The 18,872-nt window shown below is 41.8% G+C and overlaps 1 protein-coding gene across 1 annotated transcript in view; it reads right to left on the bottom strand.

The window, feature by feature from the left end:
* The window catches only part of METAP2 (methionyl aminopeptidase 2), a 29,427-nt gene that overhangs the window by 3,145 nt on the left and 7,410 nt on the right, over positions 1-18,872 (bottom strand). The window contains exons 2-9 of the mRNA XM_038756814.1: positions 15,718-15,822; positions 13,919-13,984; positions 8,224-8,326; positions 6,048-6,209; positions 5,092-5,273; positions 4,578-4,672; positions 4,375-4,471; positions 910-1,013 (exon numbers count right to left, since the gene is read on the bottom strand). Of these exons, the coding sequence (XP_038612742.1) occupies positions 910-1,013; positions 4,375-4,471; positions 4,578-4,672; positions 5,092-5,273; positions 6,048-6,209; positions 8,224-8,326; positions 13,919-13,984; positions 15,718-15,822 (914 nt within the window). The remainder of the gene's footprint in view (positions 1-909; positions 1,014-4,374; positions 4,472-4,577; positions 4,673-5,091; positions 5,274-6,047; positions 6,210-8,223; positions 8,327-13,918; positions 13,985-15,717; positions 15,823-18,872) is intronic.

Below are 18,872 nucleotides of genomic sequence, written 5' to 3'. Positions count from 1 at the left end.
AATGAAAACGTAAAATGAGGGTTTAAATGACCTGCCTAAAGGCAGTGGAAGAAAAGCCTACAGCTATGGACTCCAACTCTAGTTATTAACTCTCTGGAGTCACATCTACCTTGCTACCAAAATTTCAGCTTTTCATGTTTTATAAGTCCTGAACCTTTTCGCAGTCCTCCCTCAAAATGTAGGAGTTCTGGGGAAAAGCCAGGAAAGACCAAAAAGGACTGATGATGTGACAAGTAGTCAAGCTGAATTAAAGGCATCCATTGAATCTGAAATAATAGCTGAGCGCAGAAGCCCAGCACCGTTCTTTGATTCTTGCAATTATTATTGCATCCTCGGAGAACAGAGGCACTATTCAAAATGGAATTACACCCACTCCCTTGGTTCTTCAGACCAGATCACAAAATGGTTAGATGCTTAGAGTGAATCTAGAGCTGGAAAGTGGAACTGAATGGTCCAATTTAACACCAACTGCATCAGATCAGATGCATCCCAGCTTGGCTCAGTGGAAAGAGCTCGGGCTTGGGAGTCAGAGGCTGTGGGCTATAATCCCAGCTTCGTCACCTGTCAGTTGTGTGACTTTGGGCAAGTCATTTAACTGCTCTGTGCCTCAATTACCTCATTTGTAAAATGGGGATTAATACCGTGAGCCCCACGTGAGACAACCTGATTACCTTTCACCTACGCCAGCGCTTGGAACAGTGCTTGGCACCTAGTAAGCACTTAACAAATACCATCATTATTATTATCCCAAGCAGCCTACATATTTTAATGTATTTAAAGGGCAAGGTTCCTTTGTCCATTTCACCCTACCCAGACTGGCCTACAGACACACAATTCCAGAGACCTTTACTGAATAGAACTTTTGGATGATAGTTTAAATATGACGGGAAACAGGTATGTATAGCTCACCTCCATTCTAGTCGCTTCTCCTCCTTTCACAATGGGCACAGTTTTCCCAGCATGTATTCTATACTGTCCAATCGAATGTCCATTCAGATTACGAATTGGTTTCACTATTGTAAATGAAAAGAAGAAAACACAGTCAAGTCACAACTTCCCCATTAGCACTTAAACTCCCTGTGGGCTGGGTCTGGGTCTCATGCCTCTGTGGGACTTTCCCAAATGCTTAGTGAGCGATCAATAAATGTCATTATCACTACTGCCTTGGGGCTTATGATTTTAAAGTTGTGGCTACTAAAAACATCAACACTGAAGGCCCAGAGAGTACTTTATAAGAATCAAACAATAGCATTTGAACGCTCACTGTGTACAGGCCTGTATGAAGTGATTGAGAGAGTGCAATAGAAAAGAGCAGGTAGGTATATATGAGTTTACAGACCAGAGGGGGGGACAGATATTAAAGTAGATTATAGATGAATATGTCAGTGCTGTGGAGCTGGGAGAGAGGTATATAGCAAAGTGTTTTAGGGGTACAGATTCAAATGCTAGGTGAAGAAGAAGGGAGGATTTATTCAGAAAAGACCTCTTGGATGAGATAGAGATATGATTCTAGTAAGACTCTGAAGATGGAAATGTGGTGGTGTGTAGGGTGGTGTGGTGTATGTTGTGTGAGGGGGAGTTACAGGGCTGAGGGCGGAGGTGGGCAGTGGGTAAGTGGCAGTAATCACAGCGGGAGATGCTAAGTGCTTTGATCAGCACGCTAACAGTTTGGGTGGAAGGGAAGGGGCACACTGAAGAGATGATGTGAAGACAGAACTGATGGGATTTCAGGAGAGGAATATGCAAGTTGAATGAAAGAGATGAGTCAAGGATAATGCCAAGGCTGCAGGCTTGCGAGACAGGGAGAACAGGTGCTGTCTTAGGTTGTGGGAAAGCCTGGAGGAAAAGACCAAAATTTACCAAAGACTCAGTAAATTTCATTTTAAACATCACAGATAAATACTCTCTATTATACATTATTCAACGTCAATTCCCAAACATGGATCCCCATAAAAAACAATTCATTTAATCGTGTTGAGCGCTTACTGTGTGCATGCAGAGCACCGTACTAAGCACTTGGGAAGTACAAATCTGCAACGTATAGAGATGGTCCCTACCCAACAACGGGCTCACAGTCTAGAAGGGCGAGACAGACAACAAAACGAAACAACTAAACAGGGGTGAAAGCCATCAGAAGAAATAGAATTATAGCTATATACACATCATTAATAAAACAAATAGAGTAATATGTACGAACATACACAAGTGCTGTAGGGAGGGGAGGAGGAGGAGAAGAGGAAAAAGCACAGTTGTTTAGTTGTACGGATTATGTAGCTTTAAGATGCAACCTATTCAAATAAAAGCAGTACTGGAAAGACAGTCAATACTGCAGTTCATTCATTCATTCAGTCGTATTTATTGAGCGCTTAGTGTGTACGGAACACATACTAAGCACTTGAGAGAGGACAACAATAAGCAGACACGTTCCCTGTCCACTAAAAAAAAAAAATCTCGCTGATTTGTTTTGCCAAGTGTTTTGTACTTCTACGAAGGAGGCAGACAAAAAAGGCAGAGAACAGGCGGCATGAGAAGAAAAAATGTGGCTAAGAAGCTCGGCTAGGTCTTCGGGGCAAGAAGACTGTGAGTCCGCTGTTGGGTAGGGACCGTCTCTATACGTTGCCAACTTGTACTTCCCAAGCGCTTAGAACAGTGCTCTGCACACAGTAAGCGCTCAATAAATACGATTGAATGAATTAATGAATGAATGAAGTCACAGCAATTGACTGTGCCTACAACAAGCACGATGCCAAGGGAGTGGTTTCAATACACCTATGTCTCCTTTGACACAATGAACGTATACTTGCAGAACCCCGTATTAAGGAAAACCCAGGCTAGAGTATACTCACCTTGCCTGATCTTTCTGAAACCAGGACACACTGTACCAAAACAGGCTCACATTTGAATGTTCCCTATTCCCTCTAACAACAATTCACTCAAAACATGACCTGAAAATGTGTTATGGCAGAACTGAGTACATAAAGCTTAACAGTATTAGGTCTGGTGCATTTAAAGCAAATATTTGTTTCCTCAGCTTCTGCAGGCAAGAATCCTTTAGGAGGAACCACTGATTAATTAACATTCTTGTGATTGTCTGAAAATGGTCTTCCAGGCCCTACTCATGGCCCCATTCTCCCCTAAGGTAGTGAGGTTCCCCACCAAGTAATCAGTCCCATTTTCCTTCATTAAGCCCTCACTTTCCTGTCTAAGCCCTTCCTTCCGCTTCACCTAGCACCTGAGTGTCCCTTAAACACTTGGATCTATACCCCTTTCCCAGCTCCCCAGCACTCACATCTATAATTTACATTAATGTCTTTTTCTCCAATCACGATCTTCCCAGATGCTTGGACGGTCAGGTAGAGCCTTTGTGGGACTAAAAAGCTTCCCATCGAAACATTATTAACAATTATTTCTGACATGTTTATAACTTGCGGGATGTAAATAATGTTTTCTGTGAAATTATTATTATGATTAAAGCTATTTTGGACTGTATTTATTCTACAATTTTAGCATATTGTTGACTAGTTGGAGCTTCCCTGGAACCAGAAATGGCTTTTAGACAATAGCTCTAAGAGGGGTGGGAGGAGAGAAAAGGAAGGGGTCAGGCAAAAGTGGAGATGGCGCAGCACAAACCATCACCGTGACTATAAAACCACGCATGTCCTGCCAGCAGTAGGTCATTCCTTTCCATTCAATCATTTGTGCTTGAGCAATGCTCATCCCAAATATCAGGAAAGAGTGTATTGCTATATTTTCAGCAGCTGCCTTTAAACTAAGGGCAACTCAGCTGGTACTTCCCAGCTTGCTTTCTCCATCTCACTTCCATCAAGGCCATATTAGGAGGGAGAGAGGGTGTGCATCTACTTTCTGGCCTCCTTTTTTCCCCTTCTCTTCACCTTTCTGTCGCTTCTCTCCCTTCTGCTGTTTCTCCTTTCCCCAACTATCTCCAGACTTGCTGGGGCTGGACTGACAGTAAAGACTCTGCGGTATATCCAGAATGGGATCTTGCTGAACTTAACTCCTCCTGTCTCCTAATAAGGAAAGTCAGATCAGAAAAAAAATGGTCCCAGAGCCTTTCTGAAGGATATCACTGATTTTGCTGTCATAAACGCCTAGGACAAAAGAAAGGCTAGTGAGTCATACAAGTGTAACATTATCCCATAATCTGAGCGACCAGGCAGATCTGCCTAAGTCACTAAGTGCAGTGATTTTCAGAGACAGACAAAGGACAGAGAGGTGTTGGGAAAAGGAGGTATACTGTCTTTCTGAAGCATCTATTTTTAGGGGTTTGTCGTGTCTAACAGTACGTAGATTGCCAACCGACACTTCCATACACAAAAACAAAACTGAAATCCACTGGAGAACAAAACAAGATACCTTGATATGTTTTGCCATCGATTTCAACCTCATAAGATTCCATAACTTCTTGGATGGCTTCTCCAACATCACAAAGACGGACATCGATTCCAGCACACTAGAAACAAAAAGCGTGGCTTTATTTTTTGATGATCAAAAATGTACATGGATTTTACTCCACACTGTATTTAGAGTAGCTTTAAAAGGGCCAAGGGTTTACCTACTTTTATTCCAGTGTTAGTGGCATCTTTTACAGCTTTTAGTAGTGTATCATATTTTGGATTGAAAGTGACAGTAAAAGCACAGTCAATGATCCGGCCTGGTGGGGGGAAAGAGCTTTAATTAGTTTTCGAAATCTAGCAAACCTTCAGCATTTACATAATTAATTCTCAGTTATCTGCAGGGCTTAACCCATTTATTAGCATTATCATTATTATTATTACTATCGAATTTGTTAAGCACTTACTATGTGTTAAGCACTACTCTAGATACAAGTCAATTTAGGTCAGACACTATCCCTCTCCCACATGGGTCTCACTGTCAAAGTCTAACTCTGCTGCTTATCTTCCTCCCAGAGGAGGGCAGGTAAAACAAACAGACAAAACACTCCGTTTTGTTATTTCGGAGTAGCTCTGGGAGGACTGATGCTTGGTTATCTATATATTATCTCACGTCAATATGCTCTACTGCAGTGCAGAATCGGTAACTATCTTTGCCATTTTTTGTATAAGTACTCACCACTAATGTGTGTGCCAAAATCAATTTTACAGATATCGTCGTACTGCAATACTGTTGGGTCGCCAGCATTGGGAGTGTAGTGGGCTGCACAATTATTCAGAGAACATCCAGTGGGGAATGCAAGGCCTGCGTTTAAGCCATTCTCTTTTATGAGTTTGCGGGAGCAATCTTCCAGCTTTTCACTACGACAAAAACCAAGGCACAGGGTTATTTTTCAGTTTTATGGACTCTGAGCCCTACTCCCTAGGTGCAACCTGCTCACTTCCCCTCCGCCCCCAAATACAGATTTACTGGTGTCCCAAAAATAGGCCATTCCCTTCCCAAGACCAAGCCATTTCTCATTTTTAAAACAGCACCTTCAGTGAATTGGCAACCTAATTTGAAGAATGTGCTTAATCCCAATCTGAGCCCACTGTTGGGTAGGGACCGTCTCTATATGTTGCCAGCTTGTACTTCCCAAGCGCTTAGTACAGTGCTCTGCACACAGTAAGGGCTCAATAAATATGATTGAATGAATGAATGAATCTCTTCCATAGCGTAAAGGAAGTAATTAGAGACAGAAAAATTATTCCATTGGAGAATCTGATCTTCTGGACTTTTTGACCACACATGAACGTACCGCTGGCATTGTGCTTTGTAATCATACATTCCTTTCTAAGTTAAGATTCCTTGACATATTACAAAAACAGGTTTGCACAAAGTTTCTAAAACGTGGTATCTTAATAAACAATTTCAAAGGGGTCTCTGAAATCCAAAGGGGAATAAAAGCCTTTCTGGAAACTAATCTCATTCTTTCGATAACAGCAAAAAATAGACAAAGATACAGAAAGGTGACCGATGGTTTCCACCAGAAGTGTCGATTCATTGCCTCTGATTTTGCATAAGTCTTTTGTATGGGTTTTCAAAAGTTTAGTTTTAATCTCCTCCCACCCCCTGGGGGTTTAATATATCCTTACCAGATTTCTATCATTGTCATTCCGGGCTTAATCCAGCTCATGACATATTTTCTCACTTGTCTGTGTGCTTCAGCAGCTTCCCGAAAATCATTCCATATCTCTTCACTGGCTTGATCTAACGCTTTCTTTTCATCACTGGTAGTTCTCCAGGCAGCAGTTCTCCTTTAAGGTAACCACAGTATATGTCAGAAGAAACAGAAAGACTGGAGAAAGTCTAGGTCTGGTTGAAAGCCTTAAGATACAATGTTTTGGTTGCTCCATTTAATTTCATTTTCTCATCTAGTAGTCCACACCAAAACAACAAAGCATACAAAACCATCAAGACATGATGAGGAAAAAATGCTACACCTAGAGCAAGAAATAAAATGAAATTTTAATGTAGGGATGGCTAGACTCTGAAAAGTTCTGTAAGATTATCTGTATCATATTTATATGGTATTTTATGTAAACACTGTTCTAAGTGCTGAGGTAGATACAAGATTATCAGTGCTGAGGTAGATACAAGATTATCACATTGGACACAGTCCCTGTCCTGCGTAGAGTTCACAGTCTTAATCCCCACTTTACTGAGGAGGTAACTGAGGCACAGAGAAGTTAAGTGATTTTCCCAGGGTCACACAACAGCTGATAGGCAGCAGAGCTGGGATTAGAGCCCTGGTCCTTCCGACTCCCATGCCAGTGCCCACTGCTTCTTATACCCCTAATTCACTGAACGAGAGGTTAGAAAGTGTTTCTTTTTAAAAGTGTTAAATTTGGCAACATCCATTTTCAACTGTTAGAAACAGAGTGGCCAGCAATTTTCTGACTTAAGTGTCCAAGTTTTAATTTAAATAAAAATAAATACCTGCCTTGCTGTCAAAAATTCCTAGAACTGGTATCTTGATTGGTGGTAAAATCCCTTAACAATTGAGAAGACTCATTTAGAGAGCTCCTACAGAGCCAGCCAGCTCAGCAAAGTGAAGAAGGACCGTAGCTACATGTTTTGTTTTGTTGTCTGTCTTCCCCTTCTAGACCGTGAGCCCGTTGTTGGGTAGGGACCGTCTCTGTATGTTGCCGACTTGTACTTCCCAAGCGCTTAGTACAGTGCTCTGCACACAGTAAGAGCTCAAATACAATTGAATGAATGAATAAATGAATTAGAAAGCATGGAGACTGAATGGAGAAGCAGCGTGGCTCAGTGGAAAGAGCCCGGGCTTTGGAGTCAGAGTTCATGGGTTCAAATCCCAGCTCCGCCAATTGTCAGCTGTGTGACTTTGGGCAAGTCACTTAACTTCTCTGTGCCTGTTACCTCATCTGTAAAATGGGGATGAAGACTGTGAGCACCCCGTGGGACAACCTGATTACCTTGTAACCTCCCCAGTGCTTAGAACAGTGCTTTGCACATAGTAAGTGCTTAATAAATGCCATTACTACCACTACTAAATAACCAAGTAATGATGCAGGTAACGTTAGTGTTTTTTGTTTTTTTTTCCACTTTTTCATTAAACATACAGTCAAAAATTGTGGGAAATTTGAGTAAGACATTTTTCAGAAAACCAAAGATGATTATTTGTGAGGCTTTTCTTTCAAATCAGCTTGGGAAAATTTTTCCCAAAAAGAGCTGTTTAAATACGGGCCAAAAGAATTGAGAAGTAAAAAATGTTTCTCTAATTTCCATTGTAACTGAACAAAACTAGTAGTAGTAACTACTACTAAACTAAACTAAAGTAGTAACTAAAGAAAACTATAAAAGTATTCAACCAGCTTTACCTAAAAAAGTAGCACCTCTACAAGAAAATTAAGTTTCTCATACCGTCATATTAAACATTCTCACAGATGGAATTACCAGACAAGTTTCTTCCTTTAAAATATTCAAGTCTAAAGCAAACTAAACCCTGCAACATGCTTCATTAATCTGACTTTGCCGTAACAATACTTAGAGCTCACACTATAAAACTGGCAAAATAATACTTGCGCCACCTGTGTTTTCCTCAAGGTTCAGTTGATCTCTATTGGGTTAATGAGATAAAACAGCCATTTGGTTTCAAGTTCACAGGACTCAAGGACTATGTAAATAACTATCTCAAAAAAAATTTTTTTTTAAATCTCCATCTTGCACTCCAAATCAAGTTTCTTAGGATTCTCAAGTGACAACAGTTTTTGTAACTGTCAAGTACTAGATAAAAGTCCACCATACCCATCTTGAGTTGGTGGGTACTCGCATTCTTGTCCTTTTGGAAATACACCACCAGGATACAGGTCACAGATTGGAAGGGAAGGTGGATCCGTCTGAACCTTTGCTGTGGAATACAGATAAAACAAATATTAGCAAATTCATGGGGGAGGATCGTTGCTGGGTCAAATGAATGATCCATTCAGCCCGGTATTCTCTAACAGCACCAAAGAATGCTTGGAGGACTACGGCCGTACCATCTAACGTATCCTAATCCTCCTAAACATCTTGGCTGCCATGACACCATGAACCACTCCTTTCTCCTAGAAACATTATTCAATCTTGGTTTAACTAACACAGTTCTCTCTGGAATTTTCCATTTACCTCTCTGGCAGTGCCAGCAATCTCTTTTTCTGGCTTTTCCACTCCTCACCCCCAAACTGTAGGAGTCCCTCAAAGCTTCATTAGGGGTCCCCCTGTTTGCCTCAATCAATAACCACTTTATTGGGCAACTAGCTCATCCACTCCTACAGCTTTTAATTGCCACCTCTGTGCAGCTGATTTCCAAGTCTACCTTTACCTTGAGAGACCTAACATTTCAACTCCACTACAACTTAACCACTAGGGCACCTCTCGTGAACACCTTAACACTGCCTTGCTAAGCTCAATAAGGTACAAAACCCAACTCATCTTCCCCACTAAATCCTCTCCTCCATCTATCTTTCCCATCTCTGAATCCCCAACTCTGGCAATATCCTTGTGTTCTTCCTGTCAACTGTTTCTGACTTTTAATCCTGATGGCTTTTCCTCCCCAACACCTCCCCCTCCTCTCCATCCAAACCGCAACAGTGATCACCAGGATGGGCTGGACACAGGTATCACGGTTCAATTTTAACTGCATCAGCCTTTTCACAGGTCTCCCTCCTCCAATCTGGATTATCCCCTAAATCTCATTCTGCCCACATTTCCACATTCCTCAAATGCCTTCAATAGTTAGCCACGTTTCTCCGCATCAAGCAGAGACTTCTGACCATTGGCTTTGAAGTACTCAATCAGCTTTCTTCCTCCTACTTATCCACTCTTCTCCCACTAGAATCCATCTTGCACTCTGTCCCTCTCAAGCTAACCTACTCATTCCCTCCCTCTTGTTTTTCATGCGCTTCCTCTCATTTGGCAATCCCTCTCCCTTCATACCTGCAAGATTACACTTTTCTCAATCTTGAAAGCTGTTTCCAATTAATTTCTCCTCTCCCATGCACTGGAGTAGATACAATCAGACTGAATTTATTACTGGTCCCACATGGGGCTCACAATCTAAGAAGTAAGCCTATTATTTAAGGACCTCATTCATGCAGTTTTTTCAAGTCCAGGGGTATTTTAAGCCTCTCTCGCTTCCTGTATGAACCTTCAAGTTCTAATGAGCTTGCCCTGGGCAGGGAATGTGCCCATTTGTTGTTGCACTGTACTCTCCCAAGTGCTTAGTACAGTGCTTTGAACCAGTAAGCACTCAATAAATATGACCAAATGAATAATGGGTGCTTCTTATTCTGGCATATGACTTGGTGAACAATTCTGCAACTCTGACCACAGCCATCATGGCTTGAGACATTACCTACTTCCCGGGCCTTCCCCTTTCTAATCGGGATTCCTAAATCTTGTCGGTTAATCCTCAAACAGAAGATGCTGTACTCTCCACCTCTCCCCTCCCACCAACCATTTATACTGCCTTCTCTGGACTTTCTTCAGCAATATTATGTCCTTCCTAAGAAGCAGCGACTATGCTGTTACATTAAGCATCCAGATATGGACATATCCAGCTGTGGACATACCAGTTTCATATAGTCGCAGGGCTGATGATGCCCAATGCATACCGGACCAATGATCGGAATAGAAGTTGCCACCTTTTCCTTGAATCATAACAGAGCTCAGGGCCCATCACCAAAAAGATGTAGTTGGGACAACTTTCCCTGGGGTTCATTTCCTTGAATTACTCGCAGTGAAGCTTACTTGCTACTTTTTAGTCCACTCAGTTCTATAAAGTCTTTCTGCAACTTTCCCCCCTTGCATAACCTTTTCCCTTCCAGACCATCCACAAACTTGGAGATTTCTCTGCACATTCTCTTTTCCAAACTTTTCGGGGACAGGTTCATGAAATCAGGGTCAAGATTTATCTCCATCATCATCAATTGTATTTATTGAGAGCTTACTATGTGCAGAGCACTGTACTAAGCGCTTAAGGACTCTGCTAGCTGCCATTTGACGTACAACCAACACAAACTGATTGCAATTAGCCACTTTTACCATCATGTGACCACCTCCATGCATAACGTGGCTGCCCTCCCTGGTGCTGCAGGAATCTCTCCTACCTCTTGGGCCCTGGGAGAGAAGGGGTTAAAGGAAATGTAAACCACCGGCATCTCCTCCCACTTCAAGTAGGGGAGAAGACAAAAGGAGAAGCAAGAAGAGGAGGTAGAAATAATTTTATTTTTAAGTTTAACTCTAAGTTTGCATCTCCAAACCAGCTTTCATGAAGTACTCATGAAAAGCAGTGTGGCTCAATGGAAAGAGCACGGGCTTTGGAGTCACAGGTCATGGGTTCAAATCCCCGCTCCACCAATTGTCAGCTGGGTGACTTTGGGCAAGTCACTTAACTTCTCTGTGCTCCAGTTACCTCATCTGTAAAATGGGGATTAAGACTATGAGCCCCCCGTGGAACAACCTGATCACCTTGTAACCTCCCCAGCACTTAGAACAATGCTTTGCACACAGCAAGAGCTTAAAAAATGCCATTATTATTATTATGTCAGGTAACCCGCCTTCAAACAAATATTATTCCTCCTTACCCCAACTAATATCTACACCCCGCTAAGAGCTACACAAGGTTTTCTTCCTCAATAACTACTTAAAACTCAATTCTTCATTCCTTCAAGTGTAAACTACAGAGCACATATTCCACAACCATACAGCAACGGAGGTTGTGGGCATAATCAAAGCAGTTGACAACAGATCAACACCTTCAGTTTTATCATTTCCTATGATGTGTTAATACAGTTAAATTTACTAGATTCCAATCTCAATGAAAATGGAGGTGTCTACCAAATGCTAATCTATCTTGAACATAAATTTCAGGTCGCTTGTGATAAAATCACTGATTGTGATATTTTTAAGCACTTATTATGTGCCAAGGACTGTACTAAGCACTGGGGTGGATACAAGGAAACAAAGATGGACACAGTGCTTGTCCCAAAGGAGGCTCCCAGTCTAGACGTGAGGGAGAACAGATTTTTAATCTCCATTTGATAGATCAGGAGGCAAGTGGAAGTCAAGCAACTTGCCCAATGCCACACAGCAGGCAAGTGACAGAGCAGGATTAGAACCCAAGTCCTCTTACTCCCAGGCCCATGCCTTTTCCACTAGGCCACGCTGCTTCTCTAGGTACGACCCATACTTTCAGTATTCGACACAGAGTGATAAAACTACATTTTTAAAAGCACTTCTAGAATTCAAGCTTCACCTTTACACTGACTGTTCCATCTACCATGCCATGCTGCTTCCTACTTTATGGGTCTAAAGTCTCTCTCCTGCGGTAAATTATATGGCTTAAGTTTCAGTTCAAGAAATACTTTTACGATAGAAACAGTTCTTATGACAGGTATTTCCAAACTCCAGGAAAGATCCAGAGAAGTGTGTTGGCTGGGGAGTCTCATTAAAATCATTACAGGTTTCGGAGTAGAACACTATTGAGACATTAGAGATCATTTTTCTGCCAGCAAGCAGAGTACAACAATGAGTCATCCTTAATGCAGGGGTTCTTCAAAAAGATAACTGTCACGTTATCAGAGAACTGACTGTATGTACAGATGGGAGTAATCCAGTTTAAAGAATGCTTTGATAAACTGTGGATTTATTTCTCGGATACATCCACTTTGGTCTACCAATGGAAAAGGCACAGTGTCCACTTTGCACTTTTTTATTGGGTCACCCTGCTATAGAGCACAAGGTCCACTAATAGCATTTTCTGAATGCCTACTGTGTGCAGAGCAGTCCCATCTACTGCCCCTCGTTACCCCTCTTACGAGGACATCTTTAACCAGTCAGGGCCAAATGAGAACAGGAGAGCAAGGCGGGCCAAGGCACAAGAAAGACTCGAGCAGTGCCGCACGTGCATGCAGATGGAAAGGAGTAACAAGATATCAGTTTTTAAATGCTCATGGCTTAAAGGGACAGGGGTAAAAAGAGAAGAGACATCCTTTTAGGAGCAGAGCAAACAACAAAAAAGCATTGTTAAAATATCAGTGATTTCCCAGACTTCAGGCTTGATGGTCAATTTTAAGGCACTTGGAAAAGAGTATGTTAAACTGCAGTTGGTGGGGAGAAAAGGAAAGTTGACTTAGTGCTGCAATGTGTGATGAGAAAAGGATTGTATAGAGGTATTCTGGTGTAAGAATTGACTTCAGAACTATAAATAGGAAAGAAGCATGGCCCAGTGGCAAGAGCACGGTTCTAGGAGTCTGAAGGCCTGATTCTAACCCCAGCTCCTCTCCTTGCCTCCTGTGTGACCTGGGGCACATCCTTTAACTTCTCTGCACCTCAGTTCCCTTTTCTGCAAAATGGGTATTCAACACCTGTTTCTCCCTCCCACACAGACTGTGAGCCTCCTTGCGGGTCAAGGACTGTGTCCAACCTGATTCTCTGATACCTACCCCAGAGCTCAGTACAGTGCTTGGCACACAGTAAGTAAAGAACAGGTACTACAATTATCATCATTATTATTATTTGCCTATGTGACGACTTTTCACATCACCTCATAAAAGTGGGACCCTGCAACTCCAAATTGTAGAAATTCTTCTTGAGCCAGTGTTCTGTCCCTAAAAAGCTCAGAGCTGTAGAGTTCAGAGAATCTCATCTGGGTAGGGCCTGAATCTGGGGAGAGGCCAGGAATGTAAGAGTTGTAATACAATGAAAGAACCTGGATACCACCATGATAATTATTATAATGCATTTGACCTATAAATACAATGAAGCTACACTTACACAATTTCATAAACTCTACTCAAGTTTAGCAGATAGACTCATCTAAATTAAATTTCAATTTAATAGTATTTGAGGACTTACTGTGTGGAGCATTGCTTTAGGTGCTTGGGAGAATACACTCGAAGACTTGGTCCTGCCTTTAAGGAGTTTATAATCTAATAAGGGTAATAGGGATAAATGAAAGTGAAATTCCCTACACAGTTATTCTGAGGTATTGCATTACAAAGTCTACCTGAAATCGCGAGATTTTTAAAGACTATATTAATATACCGTGGATAGCATTTAGCCCAGGTACACAGTAATAATTACCTCTATCGCTGCTAACAAAGTCCCCTAAATTTACTTGTTTGGCTACACTGGAGTAGCGCTGGGAGATGAGCATTAGTATTTAAGCTCCCTGTGGGCAGGGAATATGTCTACCAACTCTGTACTCTCCCTAGCACTGAGTAAGGTGCTCTGCATTCAGTAAAGTTCAATAAATACCAGGGATTGATTGATTTAAAATGGGTTAAACCATTCAGGATTTCTGGGGAATCTTAATTTTTCAGTTCATTAGTTGAGGCCACAAACATATTCTAATGATGATTATGAATCATGATTATGATTATGAAGCCATAAACATATTCATATTGAAGTGTAAACACCAATTCCCTCAGCTAAATGAATAGAACTAGACAACACTTACGTCCTTTCTTCTTTTTCTTCTTCTTCTTTTTCTTTCCTGCAGCTCCATCTCCATCACCATCTCCATCTAATAATGATCAATTTATATAAATGTCAGCAAAAAGACATAACTCAGACAAGATACGCTTTACATAAAAGAGGAGGCAGATTTTTAAAAGTTAACTTTATGCAAAGAATAGGACTGATTACATAAAAATAATTCTGGACCTCTGAGTTGACTATTCACTACTGGGCCAAAAGCTGTTTGCTCTCAGCAGTGGTGAAAAACAGACATTACAAAAATGGATGATTAATTTGGTCACTATCCTCATTTAGATGTAATCACCTACTATGTCCAAGAAATATATTACAGGCTTCAACTGTATCAGTCACTCATAGAGATCAGAGGTAATAGTTTTACTTCAGTTTGACTATAACACTGTACCCATGAGGAGGGAGATACAGAACAAACATAAACACACACACACACACACACATGCCATCGAGGATCTCACAAATAAGTGACTCAAAGAAGTTTCCTTGTCCCATGGAATTGCTGGAAAATTACATGAGCATAATACATTATACTCTTCAAACCAGTTAAATTATGCCCATTTGCATCTATCTTTTATACAACAGTGTTCATGTACAATTAGCAGCTAATATGGTGGTTTAGGTCAAAATGTTACATTAAAATCGCACTAAAACCTTTAAAAGATGCCAGAGCAAGTAGCCCATTTAAAGTCTTCCAGGGTTTCTTACTTACATGACCAGAAAAAAAGTGCACTTTAAAAGCACACTTTCCACATCTTCAATTAAATCGCTGACACAAGGCCTGGAGAAAACAATAACTTACAATTTTCTTGTTCAAGTTACTAGTTTTTAAATGTTCACCCAATACCTATCAAGGGCTTCTGAACATTCCTGCTCCTCTCCCCTTCATAAAAATATTTGAACTATATCTACTTTATTGTTTAGAGCTAATTATCCTGGATTCTAATCCCCGCCTTGCCACTTGTCTGCCGTATAACTTTGGGCAAGTCACTTAACTTCTCTGTGCCTCAGCCACCTCATCTGTAAAGTGAGGATTCAATTCCTGTTCTCCCTCCGACAATTTGTGAGGCTCATGTAGGATGGGGACTATGTCTAACTTTAATTCATTAGTTCAATCACATTTACTGAGGGCTTACCGTGGGCAAAGCACTGTACTAAGCACTTGGGAGAGTACAATATAATGATAAACAGACACATTCCCTGCCCACAATGAGTTTACAGTCTACTGGGGGAGACGCTAATATGAATCACTGTAAAAATGTACATATTTGACTTGACCCGATAACTTGTTTCTACCTCAGCACTTAGCATATAGTAAGCTACCAATTATTACTACTGTCCTTTTTCATTTGATTTGCCTAAGACTGAAGTTGATTTGGACTAGTGAATAGTCTGGGAGTCAGAAGGACCTGCGTTCCAATCCCAGGCCCACATCTTCTCTGCTGTGTGACCTTGGGCATGTCACTTCACTTCTCTGTGCCTCAGTTCCCACATCTGTAAAATGGGGATTGAGACTGTGAGCCCCAAGTGGGACAGGGACTGACACATAGTAAGTGCTTAAATTCCACAATCATCATTCTAAGATTGCATCAATTTGAACTTTCAAATTTATAGTAGTCTATCCACAGATCATACACCGCTGACTGTAAAAATAAGCTTCTCTTCAATAATACAAAACTTTAAAAGCTGAAGGCGAGAGAGCAAAGAAATGTGCACATTTCAATTACTTCACTGTTTCTAATTTTAGGCACCAGACTTCTTACTTACCCTCTTCTTCATCATCTTTTTCTTTTTCCTCCAGCACTTGTTTTTCCAGCTGTTTTGCTACCTCATCAGCAGAAGTTCCTGATTCTTTCTCAGCTTCCTGTTGCCCTGCCATCCAAATAAAGTTAAAATTATTGTTGAGAATAAAACCAATTCCAAATCACCTAATCCTCTAGTTCCTTATGTCCCCAGTAGTACTGTTCATTCATACTCTACTGCTTCTGCCTATCTGACACGTATTTTACTGCCCAACTCCCCCACTAGATTTTGAATTCTTTGAGGACAAAAATGCCTACTAAATTTCCCCTAGAATGTAGTACAGTATTCTTTCCACACACAACAGGCCCTCACTAAAAACTGACTGACACATCGGAGCACCAAAACTGCGCTACTCTGAGCAAAATGAAATATTAGGAAGCTCTTACATTAGATTATAAGATGCATCTGCGACTTTTTATTGGGTGTTCAAGTGTGTAATTCAGTGCTTTTTACAGATGCTCTCAAATGCTACTGATCACATGAAAGACTGAAGTTGGACATCAAAAGGTATTAAGTCAATTGGTACTGGTAGCTATAATATTTAAGAACTTGGGAATGACTCACCCAAGGGTTTTAGATACCTTGTCAACATTTTCTATGAAAACTATAGTCGGTTGATTTCCATGATCTGTATAACCAAATTCTGCTGATTAGTTATGGATGAAAATCAAAATAGGGGATATCATGCTAAGTGGCAACCAAGCTTGGAACTTTTAAAGTTAAATTTTGTAGAACCAATCAACCATACGTATTGAGCACTTACTGTGTGCACAGGACTGTACTAAGCGGCTGGGAGAGTACAATACAACAGAGTTGGCAGACAAGTTCCCTGCCCCCTAGAAGCTTCCTGTTTAGAGGGGGATTTACACACTAACATTAATTAGATATGTTCGTAAACCCAGTGGGGCTGAGGGTGGGGTGAATAAAGGGTACAAAGCCAAATTCCAGGGCAATGCTGAAGGAAGAGAACAGGTAAAATGCAGGCTTAGTCAGGGACCGACTCTTGTAGTCCTCAGCCCAAAGAGTCATTTTTAAAGCGTTCTTCTGATAAATGCTAAGTAGCCATTTTCGTGGACAGCTTTATGAGGCTTGAGCTCCAGATCCAATACACAGCCATGAGGAAGATTATCGTTGGCATTTGATCTGACTCACAGGCAGGGAATATATCTGCTAATTCTGCTGTAGGATAATCTCCCAAGCTCTACACATACTAAGTACTCAATTAATACCACTGATTGATTGATAACCGTCCTTCCCCACGGACTTGGTGGCACTCTTCCGGAAGGCTGGGGGGTCACGAAACCCTCTAAATGCACACAAAACTTTGTACCATCATTATAGATCCTTGTGGGCAGGGACTGTGTCTACCAACTCTGTTGTCTGGTACTCTCCCAAGCACTTAGGACGGTGCTTTATACACCGTAAGCGCTCAATAAATATGACTGATTGATTCTGGGCAGACTCCACCCACCATACCACCCCTCAAACCAAAATGCAACCAGCTCAGGGGAAGAGACCTCCGACAACCAACAGAGAGGCAGCATGACACAGTGGATACAGCACAGTCCTGGGAGTCAGAAGGTCATGGGTTCTAATACCGGCCCCGCCACTTGTCAGCAATGTGACCCTGGGCAAGTCATTTCACTTCTCTGGGCCTCAGTTCCCTCATCTGTAAATTGGAGATTGAGACTGTGAGCCCCATGTAGGACAGGGACTGTCCAACCCGATTTGAATATATCCAGCCGAGCGCTTAGTACAATGTCCGGCACATAGTAAGTTCTTAACAAATACCATAATTATCATCATTACTATTATTAACACGCTGCTGTGTGGCAGGGAGGTGTCACCTGGCCAGGCCCCCAAACTTCACTCAGTGGTTATTTATTGAGGGCCCACTGTATACTTAACACTGTACTAAGCACTTGGGAGAGGCAATACAACAGAGTAGGTAGACACAATCTCTGCCCAAGCATTCATTCAATCGTATTTATTGAGCCCTTACTGGGTACAGAGCACTGCACTAAGCGCTTGGGAAGTACAAATCGGCAACACATAGAGATGATCCCTAACCAACAACGAGCTCACAGACTAGAAACAGCATGGCTCAGTGGCTAGAGCACAGGCCTGAGAATCAAAAAGACCTGGGTTCTAATCCCGGCTCCGCCACTTGTCTGCTGTGTGACCTTGGGCAGGTTACTTCACTTCTCTGTGCCTCAGTTCATTTATAAAATGAGAATTGAGATAGGGAGCCCCATTTGGGACACGGACTGTATCCAATCGGATTTGCCTGTATCCATAATAATAATAATAACAACGATGATAATGGCATTTATTAAGTGCTTACTATGTGCCAAGCACTGTTCTATCCCAAACTGTGCCTGCCACATGGTAAGCGCTGAATACTTAATACTTGCCGTTTGCTTGTTCTGATGTCTGTCTCCCCCCTTCCAAACTGTGAGCCCACTGTAGGCAGGGATTGTCCCTCTGTTGCTGATCTGCACTTCCCAAGTGCTTAGTCCAGTGCTCTGCACACAGTAAGCGCTCCAGAAATTTGACTGACTGAATGAATAAATACTATGATGATGATAGAGAAGCAGCGTGGCTCAGTGGAAAGAGCCCGGGCTTGGGAGACAGAGGTCATGGGTTCTAATCTCCGCTCCGCCACTTGTCAGCTGTGTGACTTTGGGCAAGTCACTTAACTTCTCTGGGACTCAGCTACCTCATCTGTAAAATGGGGATGAAGACGGTGAGCCCCACATGGGACAACCTGATCACCTTGTATTCCCCCAACGCTTAGAACAGTGCTTCGCACGTGGTAAGCGCTTAATAAATGCCATCACAGAGAAGCAGCGTGGCTCTATGGAAGGAGCTCGGGCTTTGGAGTCAGAGGTCATGGGTTCAAATCCACACAGAGATGGTCCCTACCCAACAAAGGGCTCACAGTCCAGAAGGGGGGAGACAGACAACAAAACCAAACATGTAGACAGGTGTCAAAATCACCTTCTCCCCCAGTGCCTAGAACAGTGCTTGGCACATAGTAAGCGCTTAACAAATGCTGTTATTATTATTATTAAAATGGGGATTAAGACTGTGAGCCCCGCGTGGGACAACCCAATCAC

This window comes from Tachyglossus aculeatus, chromosome 14 (genome assembly GCF_015852505.1).
Source record: "Tachyglossus aculeatus isolate mTacAcu1 chromosome 14, mTacAcu1.pri, whole genome shotgun sequence".
Classification (NCBI taxonomy): domain Eukaryota; kingdom Metazoa; phylum Chordata; class Mammalia; order Monotremata; family Tachyglossidae; genus Tachyglossus; species Tachyglossus aculeatus.
This window is presented reverse-complemented; position numbering and strand designations above follow the sequence as displayed.